Source organism: Camelus dromedarius, chromosome 26 (assembly GCF_036321535.1).
Source record: "Camelus dromedarius isolate mCamDro1 chromosome 26, mCamDro1.pat, whole genome shotgun sequence".
Taxonomy (NCBI): Eukaryota; Metazoa; Chordata; class Mammalia; order Artiodactyla; family Camelidae; genus Camelus; species Camelus dromedarius.
The window spans coordinates 8,163,816-8,187,120 of NC_087461.1; the positions used below are offsets into that span (position 1 = coordinate 8,163,816).

The window sequence follows — 23,305 nt, forward strand, 5'->3', positions numbered from 1 at the left end:
AATGGAGGCTGGGAAGTCTGTGACACCCACCAACCCCTCCATCAGGTCTTTCTAGATGAAGGGTAGTTGGATGTATCACTTTACTCTAGAAACAAACGTTTGCTGACAGCCTCAGTTAGAATTTAATACGCCAGCCCGTGAGCCTTTACTGCATCCTGACATGCACTGATCACCCGTCTCTTCCCACTTCTCTGCACTTATACACCTGTGTCTGCTGCAAAACTGGGAGCCGTGGATTTATCTCTGCCTCTTCAGAATCTCACACAATGCCTGCCGCAGGCAGGGTACTTGAAATTGTTATGAAAACATCATGTTAGAGAACTGATGGGCAAGTGGCTTACTTTCAAAACGTGTTTTCCTTGGTACAGTTATATGATCTGACATTTTAAAAGGATCAGCTGGTTCAAGCTAATTTTAGGAACTACACTTCAAAAATGACGTGTGATAAAAATGGGAAATTTATATTAAGCTTCTTCTTTGAAGAGATGGCTGCAAACTCAGCCCCATATTTGGAACCTATAACCATGGTACGTGAAATTCTGTGTAATACACAACTTTGCTTACAAAAAAAGGGGGGAGGTGGTATATTTTTGGAGGCTTGTGATAAATGGCAGTATTTTGTAGTTAGCAAAGCAAAGATTTTCCCTCCTATTTTTTCCCGCATCTTTTCCAGTCCTTATCCCCTTGCCCACATTTCCAATATCTTTTCCAAACGGGAAAAAAAAATTGGAAGAAAGTTTTCTCCTTGTCCATCTTCCTCTGGTCCTATCACAGGGCTCAAGGGGGAAAAAAAAACCAGACCTCTGCTCTGATGCCCCCTGAGTCAGGCAAAATGTACAAAGTAGATGCTGAGCTGAATTTCATGTTTTGATCATTTTCTGTTTTCCTAAACCAGCTGACTTCTCAGTTCAAATACTCCCACCTTGGAGGAGGGGTATAATCTTGCACAAGAACTGAGATTAAACTTCAAGGGCTAAAGTTCAAGTCCTTTGTAGGTTCTCTTTGTAGAATGGACTTGTTACCCGAAGCCAATTCCAGTTTTCTTCCTTCATGTGTGTACACAACCTATTTGCCTGCCCAGTTAGTCTCACTCTTTCTTCTAGCCCTTCTGGAATTTCCCTTCATGTGTTTTCATCCTAGTATGTCATAAGGGCTCCTCCTTGGCTGGGCTGTCAGAATACCAGGAGGCTGTTTCTACCCTACAAACAAAAATCTGATCAGCCCCTCCAAGCGTCCCTCCTGGAAACACAAAACCACAACAGAAAGGAGGGCCTCTGTGTCTTGCACCACATGGCACGCCAAGTCCGAGGTCAGGGATCCGCGCTTCTGTCCTCACCTGCTGCCTCCGTCACATCCTGAAGGCTTTCGGGTCCCTCGGCTGCAGGTCCTGGCTGCACCAAGTCCACGACATCCTCTGGCTCGGAGTGACCGGAAGTGCTCTCTTCCAGAGGCTGTGGAGAGTGGCCCTGGGCATCACCGTCACTCAGGACCTGATCCTCAAAGTCATCTTCCAGGGAATCAATCGTCTCTTCAAAAAACAGGAGGACGTCCTTTTCCTCATGTGTGAGATACTTCAGGCTCTCATCATCCTGGCAAAAGATTTGAGGATTAGGAATGAGGATAAAAAACCCACAATACAGAGCCTGGGGTGGAGTTCATGGCATCCTCCAATTTCTCGCCTGGGGAGAGGGTACCATTCAGGTGACCCCCCCCAACCCACCTCTGCCTGTGTGTCCTTTACCATTCTAACTGCATGACTAAGAAGGCTGTACAAAGTGGGTAGCAAATAAAGGGTCTTAGAGACTTGTGGTTCCTACTGAGTCGATAACAAGAAAGCAATCTGTCAGCACCTCCTCAGGAGGGACCTTGTCAGCTTAGCGCCAACAGATACACTTGGTTTCCCTGTAACAGCGATGAGGGACTCTTTGGTTAAAGACAGTGAACTAACATAGTTATCTCTGCTCCCTCAGGAAACCTCACTAAAACAAAAGTGGGCTTTGTTATTATCATTTTTTTAAAGGCACAATCACAAAGACAAATGTAACAGGAAGAGAGATGACAGCAACATTGCACTTGGGAGGGTAGAGGGCAGGAAGACAGATGGTAAGACTCAGAAGACCCAAGGAAGGCGACTTTTAATCAGCAGCTGCGGGAGCCAGGAATCAACCTGGAGGGACCCCACCCACCCACCCATCCGCCAACCCCGGAGGCTCAGCACAGGGTGTGGCTGTGCTGGGTGGTTCTGGAAGTGTGGCTAAGATGATGTTGCAAAGAGCAGAACTGGACGAGAGTCTCTTCCAGGGGCAGTTAGGGCCCCTGGACAGAAAGCTAGATGTTTACTCTTCAAAGAAGGTGAAAGAGGGATCTGAAGGGGGGGGCAACAGGCCGAGTTAATGGTCAAGAACCCTACTGACTCCAAACTGACCCCCTGGACAGAGGATGGGAAAGGTCTTCTCTGGGGAACTGAATGACCCAGCAGCCAAGTGGCTGACATCACAGGCTCCCCAGTGAAACAGCTCAGCAAGATCACCCCCCAGTTGAAATCACAGTCAACACACCCCAGCACAGATGTTTTCATCAGTTTCTTAACATCCTGCTCTTACGTGTATGCATACAGCTAATGATCGCCACGCACCTGAGAAACACCTTTAACACGGAAGACGCATCAAAACCAGACAAGAAGAAAAAAGGCAACTTTCAAGAAGCCAACTCTGCAGAACGGTGAAAAAATCCAGAAAGATGATCACAAATACCCTCAGAGGGATCACAGGAGAGACTGAATCCATACACAAGAATCGGATGCTGTTTTAAAAAACTCGGAGACAGTAAAGAGCCTCAGAAATTAAAACTACGACAGAGGAGATGAAAAGCGAAATAAAAGCCTAGAGATCAAACAGAGAAACTGGAAAAGTACAATAAAAAGTCAAAAAAAATTTTTTAAGCAGATCATTAGAAAATAAGTGTGGAAGGCCAACCTCTGAGTAATAAGAGTTCCAGAAAGAGTAATCAGGAAAAACAAGGGGGAAGAAATGATCAGAGTAAACAAGTAAAAGAACCCAAGGAAATTTCCTTAAACAGGAGGCGAGTTTCCAGGTCGGAGGGTCCATGAGAAGGACCTGAGGAAGAATAAAATTGGCTTATGCCAAGGCCCAGCCCTGTGAAATTTCAGTCACTGGAGACCAGGATTGATCCTGAGAGCCTCCCAGAGTGGAAAGCACGTCACATAACAAAACTTGAGGAATAAGAATGGCCACAGCCTTGGAAGCCGGGAGACAATGCTGTGATTCCTCCCAAATTCCAGATGAATTCAGAACTAGAATTCCATACCTAAAACCAAGTGAAGGTTACAGGAGAATGACAGTGTTTTTAAGAAAAACACAAGGTCTGCACCGTGGACTTCCCCCTCCCACCGCATGCCTTTCTTAGGAAGCTACTGCTGGGCCAGTGGGGCTGGGGTCATTCTCCTGCGCAAGGGAGGAACCAAGAAGAAAGACGCAGAGCCAAGGAGACAGAAGAGAAGAGAGAAAGCTGCAGGAACGCCTGGAGAGCGGAGACATCCCCAGGATGTCAGCTGTGCTGTGAACCAGCCCAGCTCAGAGCAGGCCACGGGGATACATCAAAGCAGAACACACAACACAGAACACGAGCAAAGCAAGCAAATAAAACCAGAGCTATTATTAACCACAGGAAAAACTAAAGTTACGAGAGAAAGCATGTATCTGTGAGTCAGTTCCTCTATGGCAACACACACATGCACACACACACACATACACACACATAGATACGCACAAGTATATTAATTATATCAGTATTTATAGTAGCAAGAAAACAAGAAACCACTTAAAATGTCCAACAATAAGGGTATGGTTGAATAAGTCAGGGCACATTCACAGATGGAATATTAAACAGCCATTTTAAATGGTGTTTTCAAAAAATATACTGTTAAGTGAAAAAAACCCAGATAAGAAAAATGGAGCTGTCTTAACTTGATTTAAATACATGCATACTTCCTCTATCCACACATATAAAAATACTGAAAGGATATAGAGTAAAATGTCAGGAGTGGGGGAAAATGAAGGGAAATAACAAAGAAATAGGAATGAGTTAAAAGTCTCTGCTTCCAGTGAGTAGGAAATGAGGGAGGGGCACACAGAAGGTGAATGCTTTTCATAAACCGTATAAAATGATTTGACTCTCTAAGGTGAGCATGCACTTTGATAAAAACAACAGGAAAAATATGGTGGAAGCAAAGGTGACTAGATCTGATCCCTATGGTGCAGAATAATGCGTTTCACACTGTGATCCCAGAGGCATTCAAATGCCCACCTACCCAGGCCCATCACAGAGCCCACAGTGGCCAGATTTAGAGACCTCTCTTTAGCCTCAAGCACAGAATCCACATGTCTGGGGGACGGTGAGCACAGAACACATGCAAATTGCTCAAACCAGCTTGACCACGTTAGCGTCATCCTGAAGGAAGTTGACTCGGGAGGAAGGAGACTGTCTTCAGCCTGGGTTCCAACAATCAGGTCTGACAGAATACTGCTGGAGAGAGATACCCACCGCACAGGCTAGGGAAGCAGAGAACACAACAGGACGCTGCTAGGGAGGAGAAGCAATACACATCTGTTGGATAGAAACCTACAACAAGTGCAGGGTCATAGGATGCGTGTCTGCTTTGGCAGACACGGCCGTGAGTTCTCCCCAGCGGCTGGGCCAGCTCGCACTGGTGGTTGCACAGCCCTGCACAGTAGGTATGTGCTGGAATCTTGTTCTGATATTCAGTCCATTCCGAGGAAGATGAGCAGCATTGAGATTTTTTTCCCCCTGTAACACTTAACTGGCCATTTGGGGATCCTCTTATGAAGTGCCTGTTCAAGTCTTTTGCGTTTTTCTATCACTTTGTCTTTAAAAAGCATAATTTGTAGGAGTTCCTTTATGCATATTAGGTAAAAATCCTTTGTGGGCATATTTATTGCAAATATTTTTTCCTACCCAGTGGCTTGCTCTTTCTGTTAATAGGAGTCTTCTGATGGCTAGTCCTTAACGTTAATGTAGTACCATATATCAGTCTTGTTTTCATGGTTAGAGCTTTCTGTGTCCTATTTAAGACACCGCTACCTGCTCCACGGTCATGAAGGTATTTGGCCGTTTTATCCTAAAAGCATGATAGTTTTTAAACTTCCTTGTTTAGTGCTACCATTCAACTGGAATGGACTTCTGTGTATGGTATGAGGTCACGATTCACTGTTTTCTACCCTGATACCCAAGTGTTCCTGTTCCAGCACAACTCCTTGAGAAGCCTGTCCTTTCTCCACCACAGGTCCCCTTGGTTGTGAATCAGGTGACAGTGCATGTGTCGGTCTGTTTCTGGATTCCATTTTCAGTTCATTTGTCTACCTGTCTGTTCATACACCGATAAGAGTTTTCATTATAACTTTATAATGTGTCTCAGTATCTGGGAGTTTGAAGCCTTCCTGCTTTGCCGTTCTTTAAGTCTGTGCTGTTTCTTGGCCCTTTTTTATTTCCACGAAGAGTTCCATACCAGCTTGTCAGTTTCCGTATACACGTATATACGCACGTACCCACACCCCTGCTGGGACTTTGGACTGCGTGGAAGTTCCTCAAATTGAGCAGAACCAATGTTTTACAGCAGTTTCTCTCTCCACACAGAGGGTCTACGCCTTCATTTATTTAGATTAGTGGCCCTTCAAGTGTGGTCCTTCACCCAGCAGTGACAGCAGTACCTGGGAACTTGTTAGAAATACAAACTCTTGGGCCTCATCTCAGATCTACTGACTCTGTAACCTTTAGGGTTACAGTGTGTGTTTTCACAGACCCTCTGGGTAATACTGATGCACTGAAGTTTGATATGCATTGATTTGGTCTTTATTTTCTCTCAGTAATATCTTGTATTTTCCAGTGTAGAGATTCTACAGTTTATGTTATGTGTCTCCTTAGGTATTTGCCGTTTTTCAATGCTGTTCAAAATAGTGTCCTTTTAAAATTTTAGAATTGTTGCTGGTCTCTAGAAATACAAGGTATACTGGCCTTGAAATAAATAAATTGAACACATTTGCTGCACAATACTAACAGTTCATCTGTAGGTTTTTTTTTTCCAGTCTTCTGCACATACAGCAGTGTCTGTAAATGAGAAGTTTTATTTCCTCCCTTCCACTCCTCATTCACGTTTTCATTCTGCTTTATGGTACCACCAGGGCTCTCCATTTAGCTGAGCAGAAGTGGCATCTCTGTCTTGTTTTCCAATGTCAGGAAGGAAGCTTTCCCTATTTCACCACTAAGTAGTGTTTGCTGTAGTTTTTTTGGAAAAATGATCTTTATCAAATGAAGAGAGCTCCCTTCTATTCCTCGTTTGGTAAATATGTTTGTCTTTAAAATAATGAATGGGTTTTGAACTTTGTCAAAGAGCTTGTCTTCGTTTACTGCAATGGTTCTCAGCTGGGTGTGATTTTACTCCCCACGGGGCATTTGCCAACATCCAGGGACAGTTCTGTTTATCACCATTTTCTCCTTTATTCTATCAATGTACTGAAGTACAATGATTGCTTTTCAGCTATTCAACCAACCTTGCATTCTTGGAATAAGTCTAACTTTGTTGTGATATTACTATGCTTTTTATACATCATTGAATTTGATTTGCTTACACTTTGTTTTGAATTTTTGCATATAAATTCACAAGACAGGCTGTAATCTTCCTTTCAGTGTAATCAGATTTTGTACGTATTTCCTTTTTTAAGTTTGACTTTAGGAAACAATGGGCCCTAAGAATTTGGTTCATGGCCTATCTTTCTGCTCCACTTCTTCTGAGATTGGATGGGTCGGGGAAGGAACATACTGATTTAAGAATAATTTTTCTCCAGTTGAAATGATGACAGTTCCATATTAACTACATTTCTGTAATTTTATCCATTTACATACCTAGCAGTTGTGCAGGCCCTAAGGACTTCAGTTTCCCCTCTAATAAGAGGGTCAGTGTGAGGGGACATTAGGAGAGTAGCAAAGTGAGCACAAAGCATTCCTTATTTAATACTTTTTGTTTCATATTTATACAAAATAAATGAATATTTAAAACAAAATGGTTCAGTGCCATTGAGCACTAAACCAAAGGAGAGAGGAATGGGTTTTAACAAAACCCATAATCTTAGCTGTCCTCTATGTCTGCAGAATATCTGACTAAGGAATTTACACTTTATTCTGAGAACTCTGGGATGGATCTGGCCCTGCCTACCTTTTGAATGTCATCTCCTCCTCTCCACTTTGTACTCTATAGCAGGGCTGGTCAACCTTTTCAATCAAGGACCAGACAGTAAGTCAATATTTTGAGTCTCGGCAGTCTTCACGGTGGCAATCATTCAATTCTATCAACGTAGTGTGAAAGTTGTAGGTAATATGTAGATGAATGAGTTTAGCTTTGTTACAAGAAAACTTCACTCACAAAAACAGGAGGAAGTCCAGATTTACAGTCTACAGGCTGGAGTTTGCAAACTTTTGCCCTATAATCACATCAGATCACTTCCTCTACCTGTTTCTGTGGCAGCCGTGTCCCTGCCTGCACAGCCACCTCTCACCGGTCCTTCCTGGTCCAGTTTACATGTCACAACACCTCCAGCCTGCTCCCACAGCACCCACTGAGTCACACATGCAAATATTTCAGCAGCTAGTAAGCACTGGGCAATGTAAACACAAGGGTGTAAATAATGTTCCTGCTGTCTGTTTAAGCCCATCTAATGAGGGCTTCAGACAAGAAAACAGGCAGTTGCTTGAGAGGGTGGCAATGGCCATGACAAGGTGACTGTGGGTGTTACGGAAACAGTACGGGTATCAGTTCACACTTTGGGGGAGGGAGTCTGACTTGGAAAAACACTGGAGGGGAAATGATAATCAATAATCTGAAAGAAGTGGATGAGACTTCCACCAAAAGGGACGAGGGACAGCTAGACACATATTTTGGAGAGATCGTGTTGGTTAGAATGTGGGAAATGGGAAACTCTATAGGAAGCTGAATATGGAAACAATTTAGACAAAAGATAAAAGTCACCTAACGTGCAGCAGCAGTGGTGGGAACAAGGAGAAGGAGGTGGATTTGAGGGATATTTAACGAAAAGGATCAAGTCCTCCTATAAAATTCTATTTTTTACTGTAGTTGTTCATTACTCATGCATTTCACCTCTGCCAGACCTGAACGACCGTAATGTATCTGTGAACCATCCAAGGGCTTAACGACTGTCTCACGTCCATGAGGCCGTCATCGTAACCAAAGGGCCAGCTCCCTCCTCACTTTGTAGGTCTGTCCTGCCCCTCTGGCGACCAGAACGTGAAACTTTCGTAAGCAATCCAGTGACGTGACTCCTTTTGTGATTTTTCTGGATTTGCTGCAGGCTGGTGGGATCATCTGGAGGGTCACAACATCTGGGGCAGAGCACTCCTGCCCCCTCTTTTCTCTGTATACCTTAGTCGTGCTAGATTACCTGCCCCAGTCACTCAGCACACACCACCCCCAACTCATTTATCTCCCAGATTCACACTAAGACTTTGCAAGGTTTTCTTCTGTCCATGCAGAGTAGTTCAGTTCAGTGATTCAACAACAACTAAAAAAAAAAACAAACCCGTGAGTCTAAAATCATTAGAGCTCTTAGCATGACAAAGATCCCGGGAGTCAATAATGACAGCCCCCATGGATGCTGCTAGGGTGACGTGATGATGGTAACAAACCAGAACCAGAAAGTCTTAACCACAACTTATTTGTTGAATTAAAAGTCTTGGGAATTAAATTAATGCTCTCTACCCTTTCCCTCCTACTTGGACCCCCTAACTCAGTGTTTCAACAGGGTTATTCCCAAGAGTTTTAGATCACCAACTTTGGGGGGGGGTATAATCATTTCTCTTTGGTTGCACAGACAGTAGGATTAAATGGGCAGCTGGCCTGTGTCAGTTTAAGACACATGCCAATTTCCCATGTTAAGGGAGGGGCAAAAGTAAGGATGGAGGGAGGGTATAAACCCCACAGGTCTCATTCAATCTCACAGCAAGGAGCTCTCAGCGGAGGATTTCATTTGGAAAATAAGCTTAGAAAGGGAAGCTCCAGGTCAACCATTGTAAGTTGTGGGACAAACTGCAGGACTCACAGGCTGAAAGATGCAACACGGAGATCAGTGAGTCCAGCTCCCTCCCTGGAAGGTGTGAAAACCTGGTTCAGAGGCAATGCAATGACTTTCCAAGGGTCACACAACTATTTGCAGAGCAGCCAAGACCAGAACTAGTTCAATGCTTGCTTTCTGGTTTGACCTATTTATCTCTCTTTCTAATTACATACTAATCTCAGATCTGTGCTCGGATGCCTGCATATCCCACACATCTTATCCCAGAGTCGCTCAAGCTGGCAGTCTGGCCTCCATGCTCCTATAAAACAGGAGACACAAGTCACTTTTAATGAGGCTGCTCAGAGGTCAGAGTCCTGGAGGATTGGAGCATCCAGATTCCCGCATTCTCAACTGATGCCCTGTCTCTCTGGGGTTGGAGTCTGGAGGGCGGGCTGGGTGACTTGTCTGTGATCCCCTGGCCTTGAGCCTTGACCTGAGGGGTGGGGCCAAAACTGCTGTGGACTCAGTCTGTTGCCTAATTCTCCAAACAAGAAGCTGCCCTCCAGTGAACCTGGACTCTGCTGGCACCTGGGGGAGGAAAGAAGGTGGGAAGAGAGAAAAGCCTGATGCCCAGGGCCGGGGAGCAGGGGGTTCAGGGCCAGAAAAGGGGCATGTAGCCCTCATCTGAGGGAGTTCCTGTCTGCTCCTCTGTCCCCAGGAGAGGCTGATGCTGCCTCTCTCAGACCAGGACGCTGAAGGGGAGGACGTGGGCTATGGGGAGCAGGCAGAGCGTGAAAGGCAGTGGCACATCCCCAGAGCCAGGAAGCAGATGAGCGGTTGCCCAGGGCCAGGGCAGCTGGAGGGAAACGGAGTGACTGATAGTAGCACGCGGTTCCTCCCAGGGTGACGAAGGTGTTCTAACCTTGGCTGTGATGATGGCCACGCACTTCTGTGAATCTCCTAAAAACCACTGGATGGCATTCTGTGACAGGTGAACCACATGGGATGTGAATTATATCTCAGTAAAGGTGTTATACTATATTTAAGAAAAAAGCAAGTCTGGGGCCTGGTGGCCCCACGTGAGGCAGGAAGAAAGCTGGTGCCCTGGCCGTGGTGGATCCTGCTTGACCGCTGATGCTACTGGATGTGAGATTTGCTCATGTGGTTCCCAAAGAACTAAGCAGATAGGAAATGAGGACAGAAGAGCAAAAAAAAGCTTTCCTGGGAAAGGGTGCACTGCAGAAAACCTAAGTTTGTCCCTAATATTTGAAGAGTAGTAGGCTGCTAGCAGGCATTTAAAAAAATTTCCCCCTTCTATAAACTGAGCTTTTAATGCACCAAATTGGCTGTGGAGTAAAAGGAAGTTCTTTGAGGCTACAGCTCTCCAGATGCTGAAAAAACTGTCTAGAAAACCACCCCTCACTGGTGCTACCCCACCCACCATGCTGACTTCAAGCCTCCCAGGGAAACAGTTTTTGCTTCAAGAACTTGGGAGCACGCACATTTCTACCCTAATCTGTATACTATGACCATGAATAAATAATTTCTAATATATCAAACCAGAAAATTCAAACCACCAGATCTACTAATGTAATTGTAACACACACCGTGCAGGTCTCCCCTGGGGGGGAGGACAAAGCCCCAGTGTCTGTGAGGTCTGTCCACTCCCGCATGAAGATGAGCAAAAGCGTCCGTCTAGTCCCCACGAAGCGCCAAGAGGAACGTCCAGATAAGCTGGGTGACAAAGTTTTACATTGAATCCCACCAGTGCTTATAAAAATCCGCAGTCCCAGACATAACCTATGAGAGTATGGGTTTGGGACAGGAGCTTTGTCTTTGGGGGAAATGGCAGTGAGAGAGAGAAAAAAAATCTTTGGTTGAACAAAAAAAGCCAAGAAGGCTGAAAATACTCATACTCAAATAACCCACATCTAAAAAAACTGACTGAATTAATTCAGTTCTTAGTCTTCTTTTTTCTTCTGTTTTGATTTTCTTTTAAACAAAGAAACTGGGTTTAGCTGCAGACTAAGACAATGGTGGTAAGCAAGTCCTTGTGAGGGAGGGAAAAAAAGGACCAGCAGAATTCATCCCTATCTTAAACAAAAAAAAAAAAAAAAAAAAAAAATCAAAAAAATTACAAGAAGGATTATGATGGCTAAAGAAATTTCTCGAGATGAGCCAAAATCTGCTAACCCCCAATTCCCCGGGTATTTCTTTGGCAGAGTGTGATTTCATGGTCACATTTTCCTTTTGGACACCAGAATGATCTCCCTGACACGTGGGCAAGGCTTTACTGAGTTAAAAACCTGAGTTGATGAGAGGACCCCCAGGAGCTGACACACAATTCAGGGGCAGCGAGAAGACCGCAGAAATCAGCCTCTGTGTTCTTCCTGCGTCTCTAGGCGCCACGCTTACTTTGGCGATCTCATAAGAAAAACCACAAGTGCATGTGGCGTTCCCCGCGGTTTCGGTATAAGGCTTAATTATGGGCATTTTTAACTAGTCCCTGTTGTCATTTTTTCAGTATGGTTAACTTAAATCTGTACTTCTGGCCGGAAAGAGACAGACACAAACTAGTGGGGGATGAGCTATGTGTAGAGGTTTGATTACAGATGGACAGACTTGTGGCTTTGAAGGATTACAGTTGGGCTCGCTGGCCGCCTTCACCTTCTCCGCACCAGTGGTATCATAAAGCCATCGGGCAGAGAGCGCGTGGCGTCAGGCGTTGAGACCCTGCTTAAGCTTGTGTTACACATCCCAGGGTTTGCATGGCTGTCATGTCACTAAGAGGTGAGTTCCTGAAAAGATTAAAATCTCGTTTTATTCCATCATCCATCCGGTCTTGTGGGGAGCGGGCATTTACTAAATGTTCAGTGAACTGAACTTCCATCAAAGCCTTCAGCTTTGTCTTAAACTAGCTGCTCTGACCAGGAAGTTCTGGGTTCAGTCTGGGCAAGGAGCCAGAGCGGAAAGCACCATGGGGCCACCACTGACCAGCCTGTGTCTCCTTTCCGTCCCTCTGCTCTGTGTCCTCTCCTTGAACTTGTCTAGTGACCAGTGTGTCACCTTAGACTTAGGCTGAGCCTGCCACGAAGAAAATGTCATCTCTGTTTGTTTGGTTTTTTTTTGTATGTATCTTTTTGCTGAAGTATAGTCAGTTTACAATATGGTGTCAGTTTCTGGTGTACAGTGTAACGCTTCAGTCACGCATGAACATACAGATATTTGTTTTCATATCCTTTTTCACCATAGTTACTATAAAATATTGAATATAGTTCCTTGTGCTATACAGTAGGAACTTGTTATCAGTTTTATATATATTAATCAGTATCTGCAAATCTTGAACTCCTTCTTCCCCCTGGTAACCGTAAGTTTTGGAGAAGGAGATGGGCTGAGGAGGATGGGGAGAACCTATTTCTCTTTTGTAAATAAGTTCATTTGCCTTTTTTTTAGATCCCACATATGAGTGATATCATATGGTATTTTTCTTTCTCTTTCTGGCTGACTTCACTTAGAATGATGATTTCCAGGTCCATCCATGTTGCTGCAAATGGCATTATTTTATTACTTTTTATGGCCAAGTAGTATTCCATTGTATAAATATACCACAACTTCTTTATCCACTCATCTGTTGATGGATGTTTAGGTTGTTTCCATGTCTTGGCTACTGTAAACAGTGCTGGTAGGAACACTGGGGTGCACGTATCTTTTTGAATTAAGGTTCTCTCTGGTTATATGCCCAGGAGTGGGATTGCTGGATCATATGCTAAGTCTGTTTTTAGTCTTTTGAGGACTCTCCATACCTTTAGAGAAGGTAATCTCCTAAATTTAAAGACTTTTTGTGAACGTTCCCAAAGCTTGTTGATGCTTACATAAGGGTCTGGATTCTGAGAGAAAGGGATACAAAAGCATTTATATTTGTAAAGGAGTTAGCCATCTGTTTTAAAGTGAATTTTATCCTGAGAGGTGTTTCCCTTCCCCCAACCACTGGACCTGGAAGGCCACGGTGCCCTGGCCTGAGCTGACCTCTGCCTTCAGGTACAGTGCTCCCAGGCTCTGAGAAGTTACCACCAGGTGGGGAATGCTCTGGATTTGTACAAAACTTCAGAGGATTAACACTGAAGTGCGCTCCTCAAAGCCAGTATTCCAAAACGTCAAGCTAGTTACCCCAAAGGATGTTCTAAGATATTCCCAACAGGAAGGCAGAGGCAGCCAACATTCATGCACACCGAGTGCTGAAGGAACGGTCACTCACCAGAGTGAGGCTCCTGGAACGCGAGCTGCTGGTTCGACTCTCCAGGCTGCTCCCTCTGCTCAGGTCCCTGAGCCTGCAGCTGGGCAACAAGTCAGGGTCCATTTCCCAAGAGTCTGATTTCTGGTGATGGACAGGCATTCCCACAGTAACCCTGGGCGTTGGTGTGATCACAGGAAATGGGGAAGGGGCCGGTGTCTCATGCCCAAGTCGTAGGTCCCCTCTGGAGGAAGAAGCACAAGGTGACAAGGGTCAGTGCGCCCAGACAGCGAAGGCCTTATTCCCCCAAGACGAACGGGCACCACGAGTTAGAGTCGGCTGGCACACAGCCCCGACTGCTAAGACTAAGATAATTAGGACCCCCTAAACCAACTTGTTTAGTGATGCTCATTTCCATTTTCCCTTTATCTCCTTCTCCATTATTAAGATGCAAGAATTATTTTTAAGGAAAGATGGGTGTACTGAAAATGACTTTGGTGCTGAAAATTTGATGAAATAATGTTCTGGCACCTTCCTTGGCTCTTAGGGTCTATACTTAGGGTCAAGCCCCACCACACTCAGGGTTTCCCTGTGCTGCTTATCAGCAGAAAAATGGATACATTCTAGTCTTTTCTGCCTCAGACCCCACGACCACAACATTATGGTTCCTTTCCCAGCTTTGATACAGTTCAGAGTTGAGCGGAAGTGACAAGAGCTGGTAAGTTACTAACAGAAGTCTGGCTGACATTTCTGAGATTCCGGACTCACTGGAGGCTGTGAAGCTAGTGCAATGTCTACCTAAGGTGCTAAGGTCCCATCAGTAAATACCATCAGGAAGTTCATGTTTTCACTTTCAGGAACAAAGACATTGAAACTGTCCCTTCCCAGCCCCTTAGCCTCATACAGTCCTCTGTCTGTTGGAGCGGGAAATTCAGCTCAGCCCCTCAACCACAGACACTGAGTTCAACAAAACCTCCTAGAAAACCAAAGAAGACACAGAGAATGAGGGAATAAGCCTCCTGTCCATTCATTACTTCAGACCTGACGCTGCGGCAAATGAAGAGATGGATGCTCACTTCCTCCTAGAGGTCAGCGTGGCCAGGATGCCTTACGAGTAACAGTACTGCAGAGCAGGTGGGCTACAACCACCACAGGTACACTCTGGTGTGCATGTGTGTGTGTGTGTGCATTAGCACTTGCATGTGTATTCATTTTTAATAGAAACACAACCATCCACGGAGAAAGCTCAACTAGCACTGAACACCTCTGGGAGGGCCTTGCCATTTAAGACTCCCAAGATTACTGTGCAATCTCAGAGAAATCCTGAAGCTGCTAGAACAGGTGAACAGAGAACCTACCCCTCGCCCCACTGCTCGGCCCGCCCAGGGGAACCAGCCCAGGTCAGGAGCGGCTACGGAATGGAGGGGTCTAAGTGCCTATACCTTTGGAAAGTGGCCAGGATTACAAATGATAACAAAAAGACTTAAAAAAATGTTAAAAGTTTTACAACTTGTTTAATAGTATGAAAGCCTAAACAATATACGGACTTTATAATAAACTGTCCATGTGGCCAACAGTATGCAGCTGAGATGCTCAGATATCCATGGTGGAATGCTCCCAAGTTTTGCTCTAATACATTCAGTGCCTAGTGAGAATGTAGTGTACACACACACACATACAGTGGACACACTAAGTGTGCTGATGGAAGGTAGACAGACGGAGGTGTCACAGCTCCATCGTGGGGGCCCTGGGAAGTGGGGACAGGACATACAAAGGAGACAAGCTGACTCTGAGGCTCCCTCTGCTCTGCAGATTCCTACCCAGTGACTCAGCTCTTCATCATTTCTGAACTCAGTCAGTCCACGGGGCTCCAAGGGAAGGAGGTAAGGTGGGGCAGAAAGTCCTCCCCACACACAGTGAGAAGAAAGGCGGGAGGTCAAGGGCTGCGCTGATTCACCACCAAGGAAGGATCTGCCGGTGGTGGGACAGGATGTGGAACATTGCTCCAGGTCTGCACACAGGAGCACGTGGGGCCCTCCATGTGGCCGGAGGGCGGTGACAACCACACCCTTCCAGGGCACAGCTTTGTCTTGTGCTATTATTGTAGAAGCTCCTCTGACACCGAAACCTGTAGTCATTCGACAGAAGCAAAGCAGAGTTCTCCAGAGGGCAGAGCTTGTGGGGGAGAAAGTGAAAACCTTGGTTCAGGGTCCTTCACAGGCTCAAGATGTCAATCTTCTTTCATTTCTTGAGGAAGGGGGACCAGGAGCTCCACATCCTCGTTCCCCAGGAACCAAAACCACAGAATCCGCAGAGGGCCACGGTGGAGAGAGGCTGTCTAAGCAGGAGGGCAAAGGTCTGTTGTGGAAAGGGGACACCGTGAGGTCAAGAAGCTGGACCACATACACTGGGCAGAGGGGCCAGAGCCGTGAGTCTGTGAGGTCTTTACCACCTCAGAAGCCTTAGTCTCCTTGCTCAGTCAAGGGCTCAATTTTTATGTCTGCAAACAGTCCACTTCATGAAAAGGGAGACTATGGTCAGACTAAGAAGGCCCCGTAGATTAAAAAAACCCGATTTCTTCCAAGGGCATACAGCAAGCTCGCTAAGGAGTCATGACACGCTAACACCATGGGAGGGGCATGTGAGCCATTGGTCGGCGTTCTGTTGATTCTCCTGGCCTTCCCGTTTGTTTCTCAGTATCTACTAGTAACATTGCAAGATAGTTTATAACAACAACGACGACGACGACGACGACGACGACAACAACAACAACAACAACAAACCCTGAAAGTAACCTAAGTGTTAAAATACATTTTTTACTTTTAAATAAATAGTGGTTAAGTAAATTATGGTACCTCCACACAACTGAATACTAATCAGCTGTAAAAAGAACGAGAAAGCTGTGTGCTGATGAGTAAACGTCTCCAAGTATCTTACTGAGCAAAACCCACAAAGTCTAGGACTATATATGAAACACCACGCTTTGTGTAAAAATGAGGAATTACAGAATAAGAATGTGTATGTTCCTCTGCTGTCGTATGCATAAAGAAATTCTGGAAGGACACACAGGTCAAGAACAATTGTTAGGTGTGAGGGGTGGGGGTAAAAGGAAGACAAGAGTTAGATGGAGAGTTTTTAGAAATAGAAATACCTTTCTTTTTTTTAAAATTGAAGTACAGTTGATTTACAATATTATATTAGTTTCAGGTATACAACACCGTGATTCAAAAATTTTATAGATTATAGTCCATTTACGTCTATTACGGCTACTGGCTATATTCCCTGTGCTGACCAAAGCCTTGAAATTACTCTCCGTCAACCTATGGATTCCAATCAAGGGCAGATGTGGACCAGGAGGGGAGTAACTTTAAACATGAATAATGAATCTGTTAAAAAGTTGGCCCCAATAACATTGGACACACTAAACCAGTAATGCTTCCTACTGTTAACTTGGGATAAGGACCAGTACAGATGCACACACTTGCATATCTACAGGTGTAGCCATGACCAACATTAACTTCAAAAAGGGCCAATGCACAAATCAACAGCTGAAGTAAATATGGAGTAACTCTTCTTTAGTTTGGGCCCTTTCTCAATGTCAAGGAAAAAAAAATGCCTTGGAAAGAAAAGAATGCTTCCAAAAATATTCACTGAGCAGACTAGCAAACTAGGACCGGATCCCAGCACAGAAGGTCAAAGGAAAATCCTTTTCAGGTAGAGGCTGGTTGTTGCTGGGATGGCTGAGGGTAGAGACTTAGTTTTGTTCTGGAGTTTTGAACAGATGATGTGGTCAATGGCTTAGCGTCCTTTTCCTATGCTGCTCCTTTTTCTCGGAACTGGGTTTTTTTTTCCCCACTTCTGAAAATGTCTTCTGTAAGCACTTAAGACCTTACATTCTTAACTGGCACTCAAGGGTATTACCTACAATTAAACACTTAAAAGGCTAGTAATTTTACTTCTCCAAAAGAATTACCATGTTTTATTTAGGGTTTTGTTTTTGTTTTTGTTTTCAGAAAAACCTCTTATTGAACAATGTAAAAAAACAAGGTTGGTGTCAGACTGACTCAATGGTGAAGTTTCAAGCACGAATGGGAGGCAGTAATTAACTTACTGAAGGCCGCGCACCACATGAAAGTAAGGGATTCACCTGCACGGAAGCAAACATGTTCACACGGGAGGCCCCGCCCAGCGAGGTGGTTCGCAGGCCCCAAGGGAACAAGTTTCCTACCACCAGTTTACTATCCCTGAACAGAAGATTCAGACTTCAGACTTGCCCAGCATAACACCCTCGCCTGAAAATAACCTTGACTGTATCTGAGTTTAGTTACTAGTAACAAAAGGTAACGACCCAATAAGAGGCAAACACAAAAGTGTCGACAAGAAAATCCAGTTCCATCTGATGAAATGTTTGCAAAGATAGATACTTCACATTTTTATCCTTAGCTCATTTTTATTTTTATTAAAAAATTTTTTTATTTTTAAAAATTTTGGGGGGGTAGTTAGGTTTTTTATTTTTAATGGAGGTACCGGGGATTGAACCCAGCACCTTGTGCATGCCAAGCACTCACTCTACCACTGAGCTCCACCCACTCCTTCAATATGTTATTTATTATTGCATTATAAAAAATATTTTTTGTTTTGTGGGGAGGAGGTTTAGGTTTATTTATTTGTTTTTAGAGGAGGTACTGGGGATTGAACTCAGGACCTTGTGCATGCTAAGCACTCACTCTACCACTGAGCTATCCCCACCTTAGCTTGTTTTTGTTTTTGTTTTTTTTACTTGACATTCTACATGCCTATGGCATTTCTGGATTGCTTAGCAAATATTAAAAAAAGAAAAAAAGGAAAAATCCCAGTTTAAGTTGTTTTTCTTTTGTTAAACAAGCATGTGTACTTTCCCTTTATTTATTCAGCAAACATTACCAGAGCACCCGCTAGGTGCTCCTCAAAACGTAGACCTTCTTACTTGGATGTAATAATTATATCTTATTGTTTCATAATGCACTTTTTTTTTCTTCTGAGGAGCTCAAAATTCTTAGCGGAGTATTTCATTCCTCCTCACAGTGAAAATAAAGCTGACTTCAAGCATGTTCATGTAGCCCTGGTATTTACAACCACCTGGTTGGACCTGAAGTCGAAGTCTGATTTACATTTCTTATCTCAGGTTGAACAGATTTAAGTCCAAGCCTGAGGGGAGCCACGCTCCCTCAAGACCTGCTGGGTCGACCCACTGCGTCCAACTCTAACCCCATCTTCCCCGTAGGGGCATCTGCAGAGGCTCCCTTCTCCCCAGGCTCTTCCTAGATGCCTCCTGGAACCCAGTAAGAAAGCACTCAAGTCACTCCCTGCAAATCCAGGCCTTGAGCACAAACTCATACCCCAGTTTCAGTAGAGGCGAAGAGATGAGGAGGCTTCGGCACTTTTTCAAGGCATGGGGACAACCAAATGCTGAAAAAACTGGACGACTCTGACCAACCCTGAAGCTGATGCCAACGTCGGCCTCTCAAGGACTGCCTGTCAGCCTCCCTGGGAGAAAACTCAGCACCGTAAGCAGCTCAACAGTGGAATTTGATAATGACTCAAATTTACTCCAAATTTAACAAAGGCCTCTTGGCTATGGAAGCGGTCAGACCCGTACACCTCACCCACCTTGGAAAACAAACAAACAAAAAACAAGACTGCGTGAGAGTTAGCCAGGGAGCACAATATTTAACACGCTGCGTGCTCACGTGAGTTGTCACGTTCCCCCGACAACATTCTTCCAGCGGTGGAGAAGGGAAGGGTCTAACGTCTGGCCTCCGCTAGGAGATTTGAATCATAGGAAGCTGCCACTTGCACGGGTCAAAAGCAGTTGAATACCAGTAATCTTATACGGTTAACCTAGCAGTTTTGGAATTGAGTCGATAACTAACATTGTAAAAAAAATGAAGTGTTCCCTGAAAGGAAGTCTCTGTTGAAGTATGGCTTTATTACATATAGAGACCAAAATGTTTTTCCTCAGAAGAGACCTCTGAAATCCCAAGAGGAACCAACAAGGGGGAAGAGCGTCCCACACACGTGTTCACCTCACAGTCAGTCTGACTGGTGAAGGGACGCTGCCTGTATTAGCACGAGCTCAGGCAACAAATTAAATGGTTCCCTGGTGTGTGTGGAGGACAAAACTGAGGTCAGAAAGAGCTGGATTTAGGCCTTGGCTTTCCACTCCAGAACAATTTTTTTTTTAAACTTTTTCTGCAGCAGAACTTCTATGGGACGTTGGACATTTTCAGAGCCAGCCCCTTGTTTGTACCATTTTATCTCCACCTTCATCTTTCTCTCCTCCCTTCCTCAACCCTCAACACCTCGCTCGACTTCAAGTTACTGCCTTGGTGTACAGACATCTCCTCCACGGCAGAGCCAGAACACACGTCACTCACCACCGGTCGATGGTTAGTGTCCCCAAACTCAAGGCCAAATGCTTCGGCATGATAAGCGAAGCCCCGGTCCATCATTCTGACTTTCCACTCTCCTGCCCTTGTTGGCCCGGCTCCAACATGACAGCCTCCAATAGATGGCGGACACCACCGCAAGACGGGGCCCCTCTGTCCTCCGCTTCCCAAAGACTGGCAGGCCTCTGAGACCAGCTCCTACTTGACATTTGATGTCTGTTACCAGATCCCAAGTTTCTCAAAGGCGAGGGCCACACTTCCTGACCTCTGTATTCCCAGTCGTGCCCAGCACAGTGGGAACTTAAATGTTCATGTAAGCTCTTCAAGCCCTCTGTATCTTCCCAGAAAATACCAAATGTGCCATTTTGGAAAACAGCAATGGACCAAATTCACCCATTTAGTATGAAAGAGCACAGGATCCTTAAAAAATTAAAAACAGTGTTACCATATGCTCCAGTAATTGCATTCCTGGGCATATAGGCAGAAAAGACAAAACCGTAATTTGAAAAGATACATGCACCCCAATGTTCATAGCAGCACTATTTATAATAGCTAAGACAGGGAAGCAACCTAAGTGTCCATCAACAGATGACTGGAAAAAGATGATTTTTATATGTGTATATATATACACACATATATACACACAATGGAATATTACTCAGCCATAAAAAAGAATAAAATAATGCTATTTATAGCAACATAGATAGACCTAGAGATTATTATATTGAATGGAGTAAGTCAGACAAAGAAAAATATTATATGCTATCACTTATATGTGGAATCTAAAAAAATGATACAAATGAACTTATTCACAAGACAGAAACAAACTCACAGACATAGAAAACAAACTTATGGTTATCAAATGGGAAAGGGGAGAGGGATAAGTTAAGAGTTTGGGATTAACAGATATATACTACTACATATAAAATAGATAAAGAACAAGGATTTACTGTATAGCACAGGGAAAAATATTCAATATCTTATAATAATATACAATGGAAAAGAATCTGAAAAATACATATAGAACTGAATCACCTTGCTGTACACCTGAAACTCACACAACATTGTAAATCAACTATACTTAATTAGAAAGAAAGAAAGAAAGAAAGAAAGAAAGAAAGAAAGAAAGAAAGAAAGAAAGAAAACACAGGCATCTTTCCTTCACACAAGATAATTCCTTTATAAGTTGTACAAAATAAACTATTTTACATACACTCACAGAATTAGGTTTGTAAAGGAGAGCTGAGGTGACTCATTCATTTATAATCTCCAGCTTCATGGTCTGAGAGGGCCTGAGAAGTCACTTAGTCCTGCCCCCAATTTTACAGACCAGGAAACCAAGGTCCAGAGAGGTCAAGTGGCGAACCTGCTGGGTACACAGCTGGTGTTGAAACCTGAAGTGGCGAGAGTTAAGTACTGCTCTTTTCCCCTATGCCAGGCTCTATTGATCGGTTAATTTAAAAATAAAAATAATTTTAAAATAAAAAATAAAATGTAATCTGCAAACATCCAAAGAGAAGCACATGTTTATATCTCCAGTGGCTACTAAGTGATCAGCACATGGCCGGTGCCCAGACTACAAATACAGCTGAATGAATAAATGAACAGCTCTGGCCTTTGGATCAATAACTAAAATAGATAGAATATTAAATATTTCAAAGCACTAGTGCACTAGTCAGACACCTAGCCTCTTCGGAGGAACAGCAGAGGCCTGCAAGAGAAAGCAGAAAAAGAAGCCAAACAAAAGCAACAAAATGAAGGTTTGAGAAGGAATGGATTATTCAAACCAAGCCCTATTTCTCCAAAGAACACTGGGAAGTGGCCAACAAGCCCATGAAAAGATGCTCATCCTTACTGGTCATTAGGGAAATGCAAATCAACACCTCAGGACACCACTTCATGACCATTGGGATGGCAATAAAAACAAGAACACGGAAAATAACAGGTGTTGATGATGATGTGGAGAAACCAGAACGCTCAAACACTGCTAGTGGGAACGTAACATGGTGCAGCTACCGTGGAAAACAGTTTGGTGGTTCCTCCTAACGTTGCTACTCACAATAACCAAAAGGTGGAAACAACCCAAATGTCATGAGGTGATGAATGGATAAGCAAACTGTGATACAGCTACATAATGGAATGTTATTCAGCCATGAAAAGGAGTGAAGCACTGACATGCTACAACACGGATGAATGCTGAGAGCATTGTTAAGTCAAGGAAGCCAGACACAAAAGACCAGGTACTGTATGATTCTATTGATATGAAATATCCAAGAAGGCAAATCCATAGAGACAGGAAGCAGATTATTGGTTGCCAGGGACTGGAGCAGGGCAGAAATAGGGAGTGAATGCTTAATGGGTAAGGAGTTTCCTTTAGGGGTGATGAAAAAGTTCTGGAACTAGATAGTGGTGATGATTGCAAAACATTGTGAATGGATTTTTCTTTTTTTTTTTTTTACACTAAATATGTGCAGTTTATTGAATGTCAGTTTTACAGCAGTAAAACTATTTGAAAGAAATTTTTAAATAATAGGAAAAGATACATTAAGCAACTATTAAGAGCAGCAACAACAAAAAATCCCTTCCAGCTGTACTGCAACAGGCAAAACAGACTTTAGGGCAAAAATCCTCATTCATGATAAAAATAACTATATAATGATAAAAGTTCAATTCCTATTAGATATTGCATATCTAACAATATAGGTTAACAATAAAAATATAAATACAAATGCGTATTGCTGGATATTAAAACAGAAAGTTGTAAATACAAGTTGTCTCAGAATATTTTAGCTCAAAATATTAAGATAGAAAGTTGTATAAACAAATGGTCTCAGAATACTTTTTTAGTTCAAGTACAAGGAGATACTGACAAAGACCCCATTATAGTGGGATCTTTCAATATACCTCTCAATTACTGACATGTTCCGTAGACACAGTTAGTGAGCAATAATGCAATTAATAAGGCTCATTTAACAGACATCTGTAGACCTCCACAGAACAGAAATGAAAGAAAACACATTCTTCTCAAACACATATAATGTGAATGTACTTAATGCCACTGATTTTACACTCTAAAATGACAAGTTTAATGTTATGTGTATTTTACCACAATTAAAAAGAATTAAGAGAACCAGTCATCCCAGTGGGAGGGCCGCTGTAATATCCAGGCTGAAGATACATATTCATAAGGAGCTATCACATCCCTGTCCAATAAAGCCAGAATGCTGTACCCTACACATTCCTTTACCACTGATCCCTATAGCTCGGATTATAAACCCAGCACCTACTTTCTCAAAACAGGATTCAAGATTAATGCTGCGGCTCTAGGAGGGGGACAGTGGTGTTACTGAGAAGGGCAGGTCCACGAGGGTTCCCTACTGAGGCTGCTACCAGTGATCGCAGTGTCCTGATCCCACTGTGTCCCTGAGAACAGCGGTCGTTCTCCGGAGCCCAGCGGATTAGCCCAGATTCAGGAGGGGAAAGCTGCAGCGTTCCAGGCGTAGAGTTACCGGGCCCATCCTCCTGAGGACACGCAGGCGGCTGTG

The 23,305-nt window shown here is 43.9% G+C and overlaps 1 protein-coding gene across 1 annotated transcript in view; it reads right to left on the reverse strand.

Annotated features, from left to right (window-relative positions):
* Positions 1 to 23,305, reverse strand: part of PROSER2 (proline and serine rich 2) — a 28,932-nt gene that overhangs the window by 3,254 nt on the left and 2,373 nt on the right. Inside the window, exons 2-3 of the mRNA XM_031444728.2 lie at positions 13,357 to 13,576; positions 1,337 to 1,589 (exon numbers count right to left, since the gene is read on the reverse strand). Of these exons, the coding sequence (XP_031300588.2) occupies positions 1,337 to 1,589; positions 13,357 to 13,494 (391 nt within the window). The 5' untranslated portion in view covers positions 13,495 to 13,576. The remainder of the gene's footprint in view (positions 1 to 1,336; positions 1,590 to 13,356; positions 13,577 to 23,305) is intronic.